At 34.1% G+C, this 20120-nt stretch overlaps 1 protein-coding gene across 4 annotated transcripts in view; it reads left to right on the top strand.

Annotated features, from left to right (window-relative positions):
* ASCC3 (activating signal cointegrator 1 complex subunit 3) overlaps positions 1 to 20120 on the top strand; it is a 377280-nt gene that overhangs the window by 173313 nt on the left and 183847 nt on the right. For all 4 annotated transcript variants that reach the window (XM_024248504.3, XM_024248503.3, XM_054557910.2 and 1 more), the window contains one exon: positions 11 to 82. In XM_024248504.3, the coding sequence (XP_024104272.2) occupies positions 11 to 82 (72 nt within the window). The remainder of the gene's footprint in view (positions 1 to 10; positions 83 to 20120) is intronic.

Below are 20120 nucleotides of genomic sequence, written 5' to 3'. Positions count from 1 at the left end.
AATCTTTAAGATGCAGCAGTTGAATAACATGGATGAAGTATGTTATGAAAATGTTTTGAAGCAAGTAAAGGCTGGACACCAGGTACACTTATTTTATCCTGCTTTTAGAGAGTGCTTAATGATAAAAATTTTTAATATTTAGGCTCTTCAGAAGAAAATTTTTCTTTAATTCTGAGGCAATGACTCAGAGGTTCTAATTCTTAATAACTGCTTTAGCCCAATGGGTAAGTCATAAAAATTATTCATAGATATTATCATCCCAATATTGATAGGTCGTGCTATTTTGTTTGCCATTTTTAATTTTAAATATTATATTCTTACTGTTTTCATGAAGCGATGTCAATTGAAATGTAATATATATAATAAAGTTTTGTATTGTTTGATGGTGTTTAGAAATTAAGCACTTTTATTTTTTAATTCTCCATTGTTCAATATACTCCCATCAAAATTGTTAAAGACAAAATGAAATGATAATAATTGCTTATATAAAAATTGTCCACTTCCCAATTGTTCACGGTTCTTTGAATAACTTCATTATGTCATTTCTTAAAACAATGTGAGCCTTTTATGACATGTAAAGTGTTTTCCTGGCCCTTAGGTTGTTAAATTCCTTTTAAGAGTAGTGAAACCTTTTTTTCCCAGACTAAATCTTGTTTGCAACTCCAGTTTATAAAATAAATCAAAGATGATTTGAACTTGAGAGCATGAGACACTGCCTTCTTAAACGTTGGAACACAGCATTCTTGAGGCATTTTTTCTATTTTTAGGAAATAGTTTTAAAATCACGTTCATAACTAATCTCTAGAGATTGTGCTTGGTTTTAAGAATAACTTTTTCAGAAATCACAAGTATTTTAAGTTGTATACCAGCAATAATAATAGTAGCTAACCTTTTCTAGTTCTTAATAAATGTATGAAGCTGGTAAGATTATCTTATACTTACTGACCAATTGAATTTTCTCAGCAACCTATGAGGCAGGTACTATTATCTTCACTTGACAGATGAAGAAAATGGAGTTCTTTGCAAAATAAAGTAACATGTTCAGGTCGTTCTGCTAGTGCACTTTCAGATCCAGGCCATGAGCTACTAACTATTGTGACATATCACTTTCTTTGCATTTATTTTGTGTCATTGTTCTCCTTTGACCCTCATAAAAAACTGTTTTGTGAGTTGCATTATTTATCATTTTAAAAATAAAGAAATATAAAATGCCAATATTCTTTCTTTAAATTAAAAAAATCCTACTAAATAAAAACTATTTGTTCTAGGTCAGAGGCTGGCAGAATTTTTCTGAAAAGAGTCTGATAGTAAATATTTAAGGCTTAATGGGCCTTATGTTTTCTGTTGCAGCTACTTCAACTTTGCTATTTAGCATGAAAGCAGCTATGGACAATATTTGAACAAGTGGGTGCAACTGTGTTCCAATAAAACTTTATTTACAAAAATAGGCAGCAGGTGCATTTGGCTTGCTGGCTATAATTTGCCACCTCTGTTCTGGATTGCCTCGTGAGATTTTATTTGTAGTGTATGTGTCATGATCCCAAAATGCTGTCTAGAGAAACTTTTGAAAGCATTTCAAAAAAGATTCTAATGGAAAGTCCTGTATAGCCTTCTTTGCAAGAGTATCATAAATTCAGCGTAAGTAGCTAGATGTTATCACCATGCACATTTATTTCCAATTTTTATATTACAAAATATATAAACTATATTGTTAGCTAAGGAATGTACCTGTGGAGTCTGTACACTCTTTTTGTATAGGGACTATCAGAAAGATTCAGTAAATATTTAAATGTTTTCTCAATTTAGTTTTTTTAAAAATACAGTTTATTTTTTAGAGAAGTTTTAGGTTCACAGTAAAATTGAATGGAAAGTAGAGTTTCCGTGTGCTCTCTACTCCCACACAAGCACAGTGTCCCCAGTACCAGAGGGATAATTTGATTCAATCAATGAACCTACATTGACATGCAGATGTTACTTGAAGTCCACAGTTTACGTTAAGGTTAACTCTTTGCTTTGTACATTCCATGAATTTTGAGAAATGTGTAATTACATGTATTTGCCATTATAGTTTTATACAAATTTGTTTCACTGACCTAAACATCCTCTATGTTAAGCCTGTTTTTCTCTCCTCCCGCTTAACTACTGATCTTTTTACTCTCTTCATAGTTTTGTTTTTTTCTGGAACATCTTATGGTTGGAACCACATAGTATGTAGCCTTTTCAGATTAGCTTTTTTTCACTTAGTGATAGGTATTTTAGGTTCTGCATGTCTTTTCATGGCCTGGTAGCTCAGTTCTTTTTGGTATTGAGTAATACACCATTATCCTGGTGTGCTAATTTATTTATCTATTCACCTGCCAAAGGACATATTGGTTGCTTCCAAGTTTGGCAATTATAAATAAAGTTGCTGTAAAATCCATGTGCAGGTTTTTGTACGGACGTAAGTTATCAACTTGTTTGAGTAAATAATAAAGAGTATAATTGCGCTGGGCACAGTGGCTCATGCCTGTAATCCCAGCACTTTGGGAGGCCGAGGCAGGTGGATCATGAGGTCAGGAGATGGAGACCATCCTGGCTAACACGGTGAAACCCTGTCTCTACTAAAAATACAAAAAAGTTAGCCGGGCGTGGTGGTGGGCGCCTGTAGTCCCAGCTGCTGCAGAGGCTGAGGCAGGAGAATGGCGTGAACCTGGGAGGTGGGGCTTGCAGTAAGCTGAGATGGTGTCACTGTGCTCCAGTCTGGGTGACAGAGCAAGACTCCGTCTCAAAAAAAAAAAAAAAAAAAGAGTATAATTGCTAGATCATATGGTAGGAGTATGTTTAGCTTTGTAAAAAACTACCAAACTGTCTTCCAAAATACCTATACCATTTTTCATGCCCATTAGAGAATTTCTGTTGTTCAACATCCTCACATCCTTGCCAGCATTTGGTTTTGTCAATATTTTGGATATTGGCCATTCTAAAAGGTGTGTAATGGTATCTTGTTTTAAGTTGTATTTTTCTAATGACAAGTGATATTAAGCATCTTTTCATATGCTTGACATTTGTCCATCTTCTTTGGTGAAATGTCTTTTCAAGTCTTTCGCCCATTTTTAACCAGATGGTTCATTTTCTTATTGTTGGGTTTTAAGAGTTCTTTGTATATTTTGTTAACAGTACTTTATCAGGTATGTATTTTGGAAATAGTTTCTTCCAGTCTGTTACTTGTCTTCTCATTCTCTTTCCTCTTATTTCTCTTAGTGTTTTTCAGCAGAGTTATAAATTTTAATAAAGTCCAGCTTGTCAATTATTTCCTTTATGTCTTTGGTGTTGTATATAAAGAGTTATTGCCATATCCAAGGTCACCTTGATTTTCTGTTATGTTATCTTCTAGGACTTTTATAATTTTGTGGTTTTACATTTACTTCTTTGATCCATTTTAAGTTAATTTTGTAAAAGGTATGAGGTCTGCGTCTAGATTCATTTCTTTTGCATATTGATGGCCAGTTGTTTCAACATCATTTCTTGAAAGACTATATTCACTCCTTGTTCCTTAGTCAAAGATATGTTAACTGTATTTATGTGGGTCTATTTCTGGGATCTCTGTTCTGTTTCATTAATCTGTTTGTAAGTCTTAAAGTCAGATAGTGTCTGTCCTCTGACTTTGTTTTTCTCTTGCAATATTGTGTTGGCTATTCTGGGTCTCCATTTAATTTTGAACTGTGAATTAATAACATTTTGCTTCATAATTTTTAATTGTGGTGGCATTTCTTCCATCACAAGAGAACCTTTTCTAGTCTATGATAGTTTTTTTTTTTTTTTTTGAGACAGAGTTTCACTCTTGTTGCCCAGGCTGGAGTGCAATGGCACAATCTCAGCTCACCACAACCTCCACCTCCTGGGTTCAAGTGATTCTCATACTTCAGCCTCCCAGGTAGCTGGGATTACAGGCATGTACCACCACACCCAGCTAATTTGTTTTGTATTTTTAGTAGAGACGGGGTTTCACCATGTTGGTCAGGCTAGTCTCGAACTCCCAACCTCAGGTGATCCACCCACCTCGGCCTCCCAAAGTGCTGGGATTACAGGCGTGAGCCACCATGCCCGGCCCTATAGATTTCATTATGAATGAGTACACTTAAATATTTCTTCTCTTTTTAATTCATGGAAATTAAAATATAAATACTTTACTGTGGGACACATAGTAGATATTTTATCTTTGTAATCTAGTCAGGAAAATACCTACCATGTCTTACAGTATCTTTTGTAACTGATCAGACTTGCATGCATTATGAAAAAATCTTGAGGTCACTAATAGAAATGTTACTGTGTTGCCCCTAGAAATTAAAGCAATTGTTATTTTTCTGTCATAGTTAATGCTTAATGACCAGGTAAGAAGGTACCTGGTACTTTAGTATGGAACATAGGATTGCTTCTCATCAGAATAAGTTACTTTTTTAGATTAAACAGAGAAATTTTTGAAAATTTTTTCCTATTGAGATTGATAAATAAATGTAGCCATGTATAAACACATAAAAAAACATAGACTATTGTAAATTCAAGCTTATATGAGTAAATAGCTTAATAATGCTATTACTGCCAGTACCACAGCTATTTTGAGGCTGTAGAAGCTACAGCTTGCTTAGCCTTTTAGGGTTATAGCCTTTATCATACTATTCATAATTATTATTGAAACATATTTGTTATATGACTCTAGCTTTTTTATTAAGATAATGTTACATTTTAAAATATTTATTTAAAAAATAAAATGCAGCTTTATCCCCAAATGTTGGGAAAAGTAGCAGTTATATCTTCTATTGTAGATAAAAACCCAAATATATGTTGTAATATAGGGGATCCTAGGAGAACTTTCCTCTCTCTCTCTTCTGTTATAATTCCCTCACTGTAATAGGGACTAAGATGCCCCCTTAGGAATCATTAATTATAAAACTTGGATGCTGGCTAGGGGTGTTTAGTCAGTAGAGATGAGACCTTACTGCCAGCTCTTTTATTTTTATTGTAAATCCATTCATTGCATTACTTTTCAAAATGAAAGATGACTGAGGAGGGCAGGCTCTTATTATGGTAAATTCTGTTAGGACAAAGTCAGTTGGAGGGCTAGTTTCACAGTAGTTGTGCATAGTTAGAAAGGATAGACTTGGATGGGATACCCAAGAGAAGTCTTCAGGTTACCAGGGGCTGGTTGCTCTAGGGCATGAAGAACCTAGGAATGGAGAATGCACTCAGCTGAGGCAGAGTTTAGAGATAAATATCACCTCTCCACCTTTTGTGTGCATATTTTGCCATCCATGAGCTCTTTAAGAATGTGTGACTTCTAAGCTATTTTCTTGTCTGGCTAAAAATGCCCTGTGGGTAATTGTATAAAGTATGATTGCAGTTTAAGAGCCTACTAACAAACTTTTGGATCTGAAATTGTGTCCAGATTTGTATTTTAGTGCCTTACTGCAAACAAGAATTAGAGCAGGATAACTATGATCCTTCTTTAAGATGCGTGCCCTAAGAAGTAAGGTTTAGTATACAGGTCTCACAGTTTCTGTTTTTGAATGATTAGTGATGACATTCGTTTTCCGTAAGAGTGGGACTTCAGGTTTTATAGAAATACCTACATATCTCCTATACTGTTTGTTAGCTATAGAAATAAAATGACAATATTAAAATTGTTTATAGTTTTCTATTATTTTACCATTTTAACATTGTAATTGCAGTTTTATACATTTTCCATTAGTCTTTTATTCATTCACACATGTGCCTTTTAATTTTGCTCCTTCAAACTTAATATTAATTATTAGTTATACTGCATTACTAAATTATAATTATACCATATATACAGTTTTATATTCACTTTTTCTTAATGAATAATAAACATTTTTTAATGTTTCTGCATGGTCTTCACAATTTTAATGTTTGCAAGAGAGAAAAAGGAATCTTTATTCAGGTTCTAATTTTCAGATACCATATAAGTCTCTTTGGACTTTTAACCTTCCCAATCCTCTGACATAACATGATTATTTCTCTTTGTTAAAGGGAGAAATGAACCTAAGGCATGGTAAGCAGCTTCCCAAGGTCACAGAGCTATTTAAGAGAGGCACCAGGATTTAAATGCAGGTGTTTGTGTTGATAAAACCCATAATGTCTTCAGAACTTGACACTGTCCCTTTGAAATTAAGCTGATATTGGTTGTTTATTATTGGTTATTCCTCCATTATTAAGTACGTTAAATGTTTGCAGTTTTCTGTTATTAAAGATTATGCTACTGTAGTGATTATCTTTCTACCTGTTATTTTTGTTTAAATATTTACTTTAAATAAATTTCCTAAAATGGACTTTTTGCAGAAATGGCCACATTTTGTGGTCTTGCCGTATGACCATAATGTATACCCAATGAATCAAAACGACCTACATAGGATTTTATAAACATAGGCCATTTCTTCTGAATACTGTAATCAGTTTAGTGCTATGTAAGGTTATGATCTAATGTATGTTTGCCATTTTGGATTTTTTTTTTTTTCAGTCTTAAGGCATAGAAAACAGAGTGATGTCATACCAGTGAAGTTTTTTTTTAATTGGCAATTGTTACCTCTAAATCATGATTGCAATAACACATGTATTGCACACGATTTGTTCATGTATTGGTTTGGGTGTACACTTATTTTCAATTAGTAAAATCTATTCTTTCTTGCATTTTTGTTTTATACTGTGACACTGTGGTCTTTTAGCCCCTGAATTTTTTTTAATGTGATTTAAATAGGATTAATATATATATCCTAGCCAGTTGATATGTATTTTGCCTGTTGACAAGGGCAATATTGATATTTTGGTCAGAATAATTGTGTTTTGGGGGATGGAGGGTGTGTCCTGTATACTGTAAGTAGTTTAGCAGCATCCCTGGTCTCTACCCAGTAGATGCCAGTGGCTCTCCCCGCTCCAAATATCACAACCCAAACTGTCTCCAGACATTACCAGATGTTCCCTGGGGTACATAAGTGCCCCTGGTTGAAAAGTGTTGGTTTTTTTGGTTTGTTTTTTGTTTTTTTTTTGTAATCATGTATTTTTTTTTTATTTTTTTATTTTTATTTATTTTTATTTTATTTTATTATTATTATACTTTAAGTTTTAGGGTACATGTGCACAATGTGCAGGTTAGTTACGTATGTATACATATGCCATGCTGGTGTGCTGCACCCATTAACTCGTCATTTAGCATTAGGTATATCTCCTAAAGCTATCCCTCCACCCTCCCCCGACCCCACAACAGTCCCCAGAGTGTGATGTTCCCCTTCCTGTGTCCATGTGTTCTCAAAAGTGTTGTTTAGAGGGATGTCTCTTGAGGCATCCCTGAGATATCTTTCCTAGTGAATGTATTTTCATCTAAATGTGTGTAAAATTTGCCAATGATAAATATTAGGACATCGTGTAAGAAAGAACCAAGATATAAATTTATCTCAACTGGGCAGTATTCAAATTCAATACTAAAATTTCTAATGGATAAATGTAAAGTCCTACATTTAAACTCAAATAATAAATTTCATAGGTATAAATTAAAGAAGCATTGTCTTGGAAAAAATAATTTTAGTTGAATAAATTCACTTTAATTCAAACAAGTATTATGTACACTTTAAAAAACTAATGACACCTTAAATGTCATTATCAGAGAGAAAAAAGTTCAAATCAAGGAAGGTGAAAACTTCATTGTAATTTGGTTTGTTACCAAGTACTGTGGTCATTTTGTATCATATTTTGAGAATAGAGGTTCAAGAGAAGGTTATTACGATTGTGAGAAGTTTGGAATACATATAATTTGAGTTAATGGTCAAGAGAAACAAGAATGTTAAGATTGCAGGAGAGAAAATCCAGGTGGGGTTTGGGGGAAAGTGGTGGTATTGGAAGGGCTGTCATATGAAAGGAAGGTATGTTCTATTTTGCACAAAGAGAATTAGAACCAATGAGTGGAAGTTCTAGAGAGTTAGATATAAGGAACTACAATTTTTCTACAGTGAAGTAGACTGAATTGCAAAGGAGCTACCCTTCTTTTAACCATAGCTGGACAATGCTTTGTCTAGGATACTGTAAAAAGTGTCATCTACATTGGGACAATCATCATGAACCTCTAAAGTATTCTTAATTTTAAATAGACAATTTTATGATAATTCTACTCTCTTAGTAGTAGCTGCCTGGCACACTTTTGTTTTACCCTATTAAAGAGGTAAACTTTAATTTTTATCTTTTAATAAAATGTACTCAAACAAATAAATAAATAGATTAATACAAAAGAGACTGAATAAAGAAATAGTTTAAAGTTTAACCCATAGGCATACCATAAACCAAACATAAATGGGAAAAAATAATCACTGGTAATTCCACTACCAGAGGTAGCTTCTGTTGGTATTTGTCCTTCCATTTTATTGATGCATTTTATTCCCTTAATTTTTTTTCTGTTATTCCTGTAGTTTATCTAATCTGTTGTATTTTTCTCATTCAAAAATATGACAGAAGCATAAATAGAAATGATAGCATTAAAATGTAAATAAATGCTTTGGTAAAGGGATTATATTTAAAATTTTTAATCAGTTCTTCTGATTTCTACAATGTTGTCCTTTTACTTTTTGTGTCCCAGCAAGACAGGTCCTACCACAAAAGACTGGGTTATAAGGAAATACTGTTGATTTAGTTCTCAGTATATCATCATATGCATGGGAAGTCTGTGGTAAATATGATTTGATTTTGATGAATTGCCTTGTCTTCAAAGATTTAACATACTTAGCGAGATGAGGATGATAGGAAATATGAAACGCATCAGGACTATGGTCCACTAGTTGAAATTTGCTTCTAGTGTTGCTAGTATTACAGATGCCCAGGCCAATGCCTTCAGATTTTAAGTACTAAGCTGGTAAGGCAATGGTGTTTTACATTAATGCAATCATCTCAAGAGCCCTTTTGCAACATAAGTGAAGAAAAAAGTTCTATCATTTTTCATTTCTTGAAAGTACCTATATTATATGTTTAACTTTATAATAAAGTTGCCCAAAACTGAAATCTCTCTCTTTATCAGTCTTCTGAAAAGGCTTGCTCTGTTTAAGTTTTCTGTTTGCAGGTTGATCTGCCAATACTATTTGGCCTAAAATCAGTTAGCTTACTATGTGGCAGCTTCTGCTGAATGCCTTTGTATTATGTCCAGCACAGAAAATTGCCAAGTAGGTACTTGGAAAGCACAACTGTTAAACATTTTGATTTTGGTAAATATACCTATTTCAACAAAGTTGGCAACCCTTGATTTATTCCATCACACAAGAACTGGTACTTCGTAGTAGTCATTGATTATTGAGACTCATTTAGACGTTTGTTTTCAGGAACTTGGAACCCCATAAAGGATTATTTTTTTCTTTTTTAATCTCCTTGAAGAGAGACCTTAACTAAGCTGTAGTGTTCTGTCCTCTGCTTGTATTAGAAGGTCAACAAAGGACTTCCCAGTAGAATAGAGTTTTTGAGTTATGTTTTTTTTTAACTCATAATAATTGAGGTTGAAGTTAATGTTATCCCAGTTACTAGCTGTCTTTGTATAAGGTTTTAACTTATAACATTAAGTAGGTGATTTGTATATATCCATCTGTCAGAAAATGAAAAAAAATATAATTCAACGATTTTTTCACGTTATCTAAAAAACTGACAGCCAAATAAACTCTTCAATTTTATTATTTTAACTCTGATGACTGAGAAGTCTAACTATATGTGTGTGTCATTCTGAGATTCTTTTCTGTTTAAATATTTTGTTATACATGTAAGTATGGTAAATTATGTATGTATTCTATGTGCATGTGTGTATATATATATGTAGAGAGAGAGAGATTTGCTTCTGGAATTTCATTATAGTTATAACTAACTACATATTAGTGCATTGTTATTAACAGTGGTCGTGGTTAATAACAATATTACCAGTAACAATGGTCAACGATAGCTCATTATTATTAAGCAGCCAATTACATATTTCATAAATATGCTTTCTTTTTTATTAAGGAAAATCAAGTTATTTCTTGTGGGGCTGTGTATGTAAACTGTTACTTTTCAAATATATCTTAGCAGTTACAGTAATACAGTGTACAGCAGTAAGAAATAGGCAGTCTATTCTAATCTAAGTAAAGTAATTGAATTTTTCCTGCTACTACCTCATGCTGCCTGCCCCTTCTTCCCCACAATCAGTTAAAAAAAGTGAATACTCTTCGGAATTTGCTTTTTTCTTGCCTTCAAGTTGTTCAGTATCTTGGATTTCTCCCTGGTTTGGTTTCCTTAAGTACTTTGGTTTTATCACAGGAGCTACGTTTCAAACCATTAGTGAGAAGACTGAAATACATGTCCATTTGAAAACAAAAGAACTATGACTCTCAGGCAACTAAACACTTTTTAGGCAAAAAATTAACAGTTTTATCTTAAATAAACAAATGAATTCAATTTGTTTCTCCTTATTTGGATTAAAACAAATTTCATGTTCAAAAACCATGCTGATGTTCTCTGATTATACTATTCCATGGGTTTTAGTGATCTAAACTTGTGTGGTCATGTACTTAATAGATTTTATGTGCAACTTTGCCTTAAAAGTGTTAAAAACAGTAGGAGGCAGTTGTGTTCCACTCAGGCATGTGTGATGACAGATGGAGAAAATCTTTTCATGTTGACTTTTCAACAGTCCTACTCTGCAAGACTTCAAGCTCTTCTTGGCTATTGGGAAATCAAAAGTTGGCAATTCAGCCTTTAATTTTGATCCATCTGCTCAAACTAATGAGACGTCTCATTTGTAAGCTTCTCTTTGTGTTACCAAATGCAAGTACAGCTTTATCATTCCGGTTAATAATTCCCCTCCTCGTGTGTAACTTGCAGAATGGGAAAATAATTAATGCCTTAACTCTATTGAGATTTTTCTTGTTATACAAACTTTGTTACAGTTATAGGAAAAGAAATTAGAAACTTCCTCAGAGATTATGGCATATTTAGTAAGTTAATTTATGTTCTTTTCCATATTGTCAAAAAAGTTAAATTCTTTGCAGCTTCTTACTCAAAATCTACCTTTAGTTTTAAGGAATAAAAGGCCCTTGTGATATTAAAGACAAAAAAAGTCTTCTTCAACCTTGGATTAATGCTGAACATCAGCCTTTGTTTAGATGTGTATCTTTTTTTCTCTTTCCTCATTGTTTATAAGTTGTTAGTAGACATTTCTAAGAAATCACCTTTAAAAATTGACTAATAATTATAGATTAATTTATTACTCTCTGAAGAAAATTATTTTTATTTGTAATCATTATTTCTTAGTTTAATTATGTAAATTAATTATGTAAAAATCAAAACAAATTCCATCATGCTAACTTAAATAATGAAACTTTCCACTGGCCCTTTGCCTATAAAGTTTATATTCTCCAAATATAATAAGCATCTCTAATTCTCAGCACTAGTGTTTCTGCTATATCAAATTTGCCTAGCATGACTGTAATTTGTGAATTATTTGAGTGCTTCTTTCTTTACTCCCCTTCCCACTTTCAACTGAGACGTAATTCCAAAGGAATATAAAAGCTAGAGTCGAAGGAGACATTTTAATTAGGAGCACAAGAATTAAAGATATTTCTCCTTTATCTTTACCACTAAAGATAGTACTACTAAAGAAATATTTCAGGTGTTTTTTAAGTACAAGAAAATCTAAAAGAATCATTTTCTAAACCTCTACTTTTCAAAAAGTGAAAAGCTCTGTTGAGTCTTCTATCAAATTGAAATTCCCCTATCCATATTGCACAGGCAAAAAAAAAAAAATACTTGGTAATGTTGAGTTTTCTATTTTACTTTTAAGTTAATATTACAAGTATTTGCTTAGAATTTTGAAACTTTCCTATATATAATAAGATAAAAATTTCATTAATGTATTTGTATATAACTAATATATAAAAATAATAGTTGATACTTGATGTACTTTTTCATTAACAGTGGCCCTTTTATAGAGTGAAGAGGATAAGACATTGAGGTTATACATTTATCCATTTATTCATTCCTTTGTTAACAGTCATTTGTTATCGACATTCTATGGGTAAGGTGTTTGGAAGAGTTGGAAGTGCATTAACTTCCTACTTGGGCCAAATCCCAGATAGTTGAAAGTTAACATCAACATTTGGTTAAAGTAAAGGCCAAAAGAAAGTATCACCATCATAGAAGGAATTTCTAATAGAATATAATGAAAATTTATCAAAGAGAATTTAATTATAATTATAAATTTAGTAGTTAGATTTTAAAAATTGGACATTGTAATTCAAAAGCAATAATTTCTTAGCACCATCAGCTGCTAGAGTAATCTTGTCATTAATATACTATATATTGGGGGTACTAATAAATGCTCATTTTCAGCTGAGACCAGTAGAAGAGCAAGACTTATTTTACTGTCACCAAATTATTAAGCTGTTCTTTCTCTCTGATAATAAGTTACTTAAGTAAGTATTTGTCTCTTCTCTCCTAATCTTGAAGATTTGGTCATTGCTAAATGATACTGTTTTATTTAAGCAAACTTACAAACTGAAGCTTTGTACAGTGTTTAAATACAGCGTTTTCCAAATATTTTTAGAAAGGGGTTGAAAATTATTGTCCTCTTATGTTTTTAAATTTCTATTATTTTTGTGTTTACTTTTTATTCTACACAATTATTTGAAAAAGCAGCTGCTCTTGAACAGTTCATTTAGAAGTAGCAATGGAGAATGGAACTGATTTTCAAGATGACAGAAACATTTGTGATATTTAGAAAAAAAAATCCAGATGGCATGTCTTGTTTATATTATGCTATTAGACTAGTCAAAAACTATGGTAATAAACATTATCACATGGTCATTCGTCATGCCTAATTCAAGAACACAAAAAATCATGTCGACCTAGGCATTCTGCTATTCACACTTCCAAAACTGAAGCCAAAGGTCATTAGCACATTTTTAACTAAATATCAAGGAAAATTCAAAGCTTGATACACCCTCAATAAAAGGTTGTTTTTACAAAAAGGTAAAATTCCCTGAAGATAAGAGCTCACAATTGTGAATAAAGTAATCAAGAGATTAGGTGGAGGTTGTAGAAGTGGAAATACGTGCAAAATGCTGATTTTACCTTTTACCTATCTCTTCTTACTCTTTTTGACACAAAACTCTGTTTGTTTTTCTTTATCCTCTAATCTCTTTGCCCATTCCTCATTCTTTATAGCATTCTCCTTCTCTACCGGGCGCCTGGCCTTAGACCCTTTATCAATTTAGCTGTCTTTCTTGTGGTTTTATCCCATCCCAATTATGACCTTTACAGAACTAACTTACATATTTATACTCCAAACCCAGACCTCTTTTCTGAGCCCTAGACCAATATGATCCTGTGTGGCTGGCCTTTTCTCTTGGGTATCTCAAATACAGTATATCTGAACCAAATTTGTAATCTTCCCCTACAAAATGGTAGTAATCTGTCATTCCTTGGCTTAGTGAATGGCATGACTATAGATTTAGTTCCATAAGCCAGAAACCAAAACGTCATCCTTGTCAACTCTCTCTCCCTCATTCTCATTTGTAAACCCTCACCAATGCCTATCCAGTTTACCTCCTAAGTATCTCTTAAGTCTGCCCATTTCTCTCCATTCCCTCCTCTTTCTGCCACCACTACCTAAACCAAGCAACCATCATGTCTTTCCTGGACTACTCTAGCCACTTCTTAACTGCCCTGCCTGCCTTCATTCTGTCCCTCTTATTGACAGACTGTACACAGCAGCTAGCTAGACCTGTCTTTCAAAACACAGTTCCAGTATGACATTTAAATGATTAAAGTTCCTGTATAAGGGCCCAGTTATTCTCATATTGTTTTGCCATTACCTCCTTCTTCATTACATATTTCTCTCTCTCTTTCTTACTTTCTCTCTCACTTCCACCTCCCATGCCTTCTTTCATCCCTCATCATAGTGATGCTCTTTTACTTTTCTTGGGGCTTTTGTACAACTTGTTCCCTATGACTCACACATCCTTATTCTCTCCACTTAGTTGTATTCTACCAAATTCTTCAGACTTCATCTTTCTCAGAGAAACCCCTTTTTTTTAAACTTCCCTGACTCTTTCACCTCCTTATTATAAGCTGTAACAACACTGTGTATATCTTATTCATAATTCCAGCTATAGTTTTACATTTTTTGGCTTTTTAAAATTAGTGTCACCCTTTATTATAGGATCATAATTCCTATTACAAAAAGGGCTGTCTCTGGTTTTGCTCACCATTGTACTGACATGCGTTGCTTAATGCATGGGGATGTGTTCTGAGAAATGCACTTTTAGGCATTGTATTAGTCCATTTTCACACTGCTGATAAAGACATACCCAAGACTGGGCAATTCACAAAAGGAAGAGGTTTTATGCACTTAGATTTCCACATGGCTGGGGAGGCCTTACAATCATGGCAAAAGGCAAGGAGGAACAAGTCACATCTTACATGGATGGTGGCAGGCAAAGAGAGAGAGCTTGTGCAGGGAAACTCCTGTTTTTAAAACCATCAGATCTTGAGACTTATTCCCTATCATGAGAACAGCACAGGAAAGACCCAGCCCCATGAGTAAAGGAATTGTGGGAGTAAGTAAAGTTAGTTGTTATATATAACTTGTTTTAAATTTTTGGTTTTTGAAAGATTCAACATAGATCAAGCTGATTTAAATCAAATATTTCTGGTTTAGGAGTTGAATGCATTAGATTATTTGGCAATTTATTTGCCAAGTACCTCCAACCAGGTTCCTCCCATGAAACATGGGAATTGTGGAAGTTACAATTCAAGATGAGATTAGGGCGGGAACACAGCCAAACCATATCATTCCACCCTGGCCCCTCCCAAATCTCATGTCCTCACATTTCAAAACCAATCATGCCTTCCCAACAGTTCCCCAAAGTCTTAACTCATTTCAGCATTAACTCAAAAGCCCACAGTCCAAAGTCTCATCCAGACAAGGAGAGTCCCTTCTGCCTATGAGCTTGTAAAATCAAAAGCAAGTTAGTTACTTCCTAGATACAATGGGGTACAGGCATTGGATAAATACAGCATTCTAAATGGGAGAAATTAGCCAAAACAAAGGGGCTGCAGGCCCTATGCAAGTCCAGAATCCAGTTGGGCAGTCAAATGTTAAACCTCCAAAATGATCTCCTTTGACTCCATGTCTCATATCCAGTTCATGCTGAATGCAAGAGGTGGGCTCCCATGGCCTTGAGCAGCTCCACCCTGTGGCTTTGCAGGGTTACAGCCTCCTTCCCAGCTGCTTTCACGAGCTGGTGTTGAGTTTCTGTGGCTTTTCCAGGTGCCTGGTGCAAGCTGTCAGCGGATCTACCATTTTGGGGTCTGGAGGATGGTAGCCCTCTTCTCACAGCTCTACTAGGTGGTGCCCCAGTAGGGACTCTATATGGAGGCTCCCACCCCACATTTTCCTTCTGCACTGCCCTAGCAAAGTTTCTCCATGAGGACCCCATCCCTATAGCAAACTTCTGCCTGGGTATCTAGACATTTTCATACGTCATCAGAAATCTAGGCAGAGGTTCCCAAACCTCAATTCTTGACGTCTGTGCACTCACAGGCTCAACACCACATGGAGGCTGCCAAGGCTTGGGGCCATAGCTGGAGCAGCTGGGATGCAAGGCACCAAGTCCCTAGGCTGCACACAGCATGGGGACCCTGGGTCCAGCCCACAAAACCACTTTTTCCTCCTAGACCTCTGGGCTTGTGATGGGTTGGGCTGCCACAAAGGTCTCTGACATGCCCCAGAGACATTTTCCCCATTGTCTTGGTGACTAACATTTGGCTCCTCTTTTCTTATGCAAATTTCTGCAGCAGACTTGAATTGCTCCTCAGAAAATGGGATTTTCTTTTCTACGGCATTGTTAGGTTGCACATTTTCCCAACTTTTATGCTGTTTCCCTTTTAAAACTGAATGCTTTTAACAGCACCCAAGTTACCTCTTGAATGTTTTGCTGCTTAGAAATTTCTTCCAGCAGATAACCTAAATCATCTCTCTCAAGTTCAAAGTTCCACAAATCTCTATGGCAAGGACAAAATGCCGCCAGTCTCTTTGCTAAAACATAACGAGTCACCTTTGCTCCAGTTCCTCATCTCCATCTAAGACCACCTTAGCCTGGATTTCATTATCCAAATCATTATCAGCATTTTGGTCAAAGCCATTCAACAAGTCTCTAGGGAGTTCCAAACTTTCCCACATCTTCCTGTCTTCTTCTGTGCCCTCCAAACTGTTCTGACCTCTGCCTGCTACCCAGTTCCAAAGTCACTTCCACATTTTTGTGTATCTTTTCAGTAGCACCTCACTCTACTGGTAAAAGTTTACTGTATTAGTCCATTTTCACACTGCTGATAAAGACTTACCTAAGACTGGGCAATTTACAAAAAAAGAGGTTTCACATACTTACAGTTCCACATGGCTGAGGAGGCCTCACAGTCATGGCAGAAAGCAAGGAGGAGCAAGTCACGTCTTACATGGATTGCGGCAGGAAAAGAGAGAGCTTGTGGAGGGAAACTCCCGTTTTTAAAACTGTCAGATCTTGTGATACTTATTCACTATCACGAGAATAACACAGGAAAGACCCACCCCCATGATTCAGTTACCTCCCACCGTGTTAGTCCCACGACACATCGGAATTGTGGGAGTTACATTACAATTCAAGATGAGATTTGGGTGGGGACATAGCCAAACCATATGAGGCGTTATTTCATTGTGCAAACATTGTAGAGTGTACTTTCACAAACCTAGATGGTATAGCCTACCACGTACCTAGGCTATATATGATATAGCCCTTATAGTCATATGGGACCAATGTCATATATGTTGTCCAATGTTGATCAAAATGTGGTTATGTAGCACATGACCCTGTTCCCATGGCCTCACCAGAACTTTGCATATAGTTGGTGCTCAGACAGTGTTTGATGAATAAGTGAATAGGTGAAGTCTTCTGCTTAAGTCTGATCTTATAAGATCAGGGGGCAAAACAACTTCAAGAAAAATCAAGAAGATAATTATTAGTTCTTTGGTAAGCTGAAAGTAGAGGCCGAGGGGAAACAACTTTGAGATGTGGAACACTACCAAAGGTGGCTTTGACTACCTTCTTAAGGATTTTTTTCCTTCTGTAGTCTGTAAAAATCAATGAAAGAATGTCAGTATTCTCCTTAAAAACGTTTTTTATGTAAATTTGCTCTTATTATTTCATCTAGTTATAGATCTTTCTATTAGAAGTATTAAATTATCTGATTTCTCCTAATTTAAGATGTCCATCCAACTTCACTATTTTTTCATGATACAGACTTATCATTTTTGTCACCAGTTATTTTAAGTTAGTATATTTTTGCTTTTTTTAAATTTCTGTTCATTAAGCCCTTGAGTAGTAAATTTGGAGCCCTTTTAAAAATTTAGATTTTAGAGCAGAGAAAATTTTTATTTTTCTGAAATATAGCTAGCTTATTATTAGAGCACTCCATTATATTTTTGAAATTTTATACAACAGTTTTTAAAATTAACCTTGTAATTTTGTTCTCATTTTCAAAGGAATACTTTTTAATGAGGAATATTAGTATTGTATTTTTCTTCATTGCTATTAACAATTTTTTCCTAAGTCTTTGAGGATTTTCAAGTTACTGAACTAATGCATACTTGTAACAAGTGAATGGATGCAAAGATATAAAAAGAAAAGGCCAATGAGTTAGTTTGGCATCAAACACATCACCTCACACCTAATACTCCTATCTTTGAAGTGTATTCAGTTTCCTCCTTGCAAATACAGACATCTACAAATGTACATATATTTAGGCGTTTGAGCTTTCTAAATGATTTTTAAACCATTAATCAGTGATTTCTGGAATTACTGCACAAACTGAAAGAGCACAGTGGAACAGTTTGTCTCTGAATGATGTTTAGGAATTTGAAGATATAAACTAAGCTTAGATCTGCCTTTGTGCATGCCATAGACCTATTGCCAACTTCTTTGTTGATAGTAGTGAATGTGGTTAGGGAAATTTTAATAAAATCTCTTAAGATAGATTTGAATTTTCATGGAAAAATTCCTTCCGTTACCAGCCTTTCTGCTGATGGCAAATAATATTTCTTTTTACCTCTTGGCCACCTCAGTTCCAATTGTCATATTGATGGGAATTGGATATCGTAGGTATGTAAGTATGCAATAAATGTTCGTTTTCCATTCTTGTCTTCCCATTTTAAGTTTTACCCAAAATATCAAAAGAAAATGTTCTGCATAATTTTGGAAATAATTGGAAGCAAAACAAGTAGTTTTGTTTATTTTCTTGAAAATGTTTTTTTTTTTAATACAGTTACATTGTTGAACGCCAAGGAACTTATATAAAACTAGATTTAAACCAGGACAGTGAAGCTAATATTTCATTCACTTCATATCTTTGCCTCTATTATGTATTAGCATTATCTCTTTTTTATGTGTCTCATGAGTATAAATTGCTTATAGAAGTTACCAACTTTTCCATCCATTTCTTCATTCTTTAAATCTTCTTTGATTCCCCTTTTTAACTATCCATCTTTATCTCTCAAGCAGCAAAATGTGAAGATAATACAAGTTGCTTTGCCTTGTTAACTAGGTACTATTTTTTTTTACCATAGCACTTTGTAATTTTTATCTTTGTTTTGTTTCACACCTCCAGAATGTCTTGCATAAAAGCAAATATTACTATTGGGCCCTGCATATATGTGCTTTATGTGCATGTAGCCAATGCATAAATGCATGTTTTTGACTTGCTACATAAAAGTAAAGTTAGTTGTTATATAAAATGTGTTTTAAAATTTTGGTTTTTGAAAGATTCAACATAGATCAAGCTGATTTAAATCAAATATTTCCGGTTTAGGAGTTGAATGCATTAGATTATTTGGCAATTTATTTGTGTGATTTCGTGATTACAATATCATATTACAGTGTGCATACATATGTAATTTAATATATATATACACATATATAATTGTCAAATTAAATAATATAAAAGGACCTTTGAGCCTATTTTAAAATATTCACTTCTGTCAAATATATCATACTTTTGTTATTTTCATATATTTTGGCAAAAATGAAACCTAACTTGTATACATGTTTATTTTATACTATTTATTTGAATTAATTTATTGTTGTTTAAATATAGACTTTGGTCATGCTAAAATAATGTTTGCTTGCAGTCATTTTTCTGTCTTTATAAAGTTGTCGAAAATTCTCTAAACATCCATTGGGAGTATTTTATATTATATTGTTAGAAATTTATTTGACAGCTATTTATTTCATTCTAGAGAATGATGTATTGAATCTCCTTATTAGCTGCTTTCCACCTGATATGTGGACTTAAGCCGTTGGTAAATATAGTTAATAAGTTAGGTTACTACCATAAGCATTTGTTGACTACATTTTTAGAGAAATCATTTGATAAAATAGAACAGATAGTATTTTTTATTAAAGCTGAATATGAAATTTTATGTGCCAAGGAAATCTGATACAATTATCCACGTATTTTCTCAATGTGAAAAAAAGGAGATAAATATTCAAATATGATTAACCATTGTACATTTGTACTGTCTTTATCTGTAGCTATCATTTTTATCAATTTTTTGTTTTCATAGTAGCATATTTAAGTGAGAGGGGATGGGAAGAAAAATTATGTGTCTATATTTAATATTGTAAAATAATGTTCTGTTTTTAAGAGAATAACATAATAGTCTTAGATCTCATCTCATTTTTTCTTTGTTTTATAAATGAGTAGATGAGAAATGCAGCTACCACTATATTATGGTAAATAAAGTGGGCATTTCTAAATAGCACAGCATTTGAATTAGTAACTGCTCCAGAAATACAGTCAGAGACCTGTTAAATAAGTCTGAAACTGTGAAGTGTCTAAGATGTTGCCCTGCCTGCATACTAAAAGGTAGCCTGCCATAGGCTAACTTTGACACCTGGGTCAGGGTACAGACCGTGTTGCTTCTCCCTAACTCCCCACTGGTCTATCTACATGGCGAGAGCCAGCTACTGCATGGGCATGGGTTGCACCACAGGAGAGGTACTCCAAAATTATGAAACTCTGAGCTTGTATAGGAGCTATGGGCA

The sequence above is a fragment of the Pongo abelii genome, chromosome 5 (genome assembly GCF_028885655.2).
Source record: "Pongo abelii isolate AG06213 chromosome 5, NHGRI_mPonAbe1-v2.0_pri, whole genome shotgun sequence".
NCBI classification, from domain to species: domain Eukaryota; kingdom Metazoa; phylum Chordata; class Mammalia; order Primates; family Hominidae; genus Pongo; species Pongo abelii.
The sequence above is the reverse complement of the archived record's forward strand: the minus strand, read 5'-3'. Positions and strand labels throughout refer to the sequence as shown.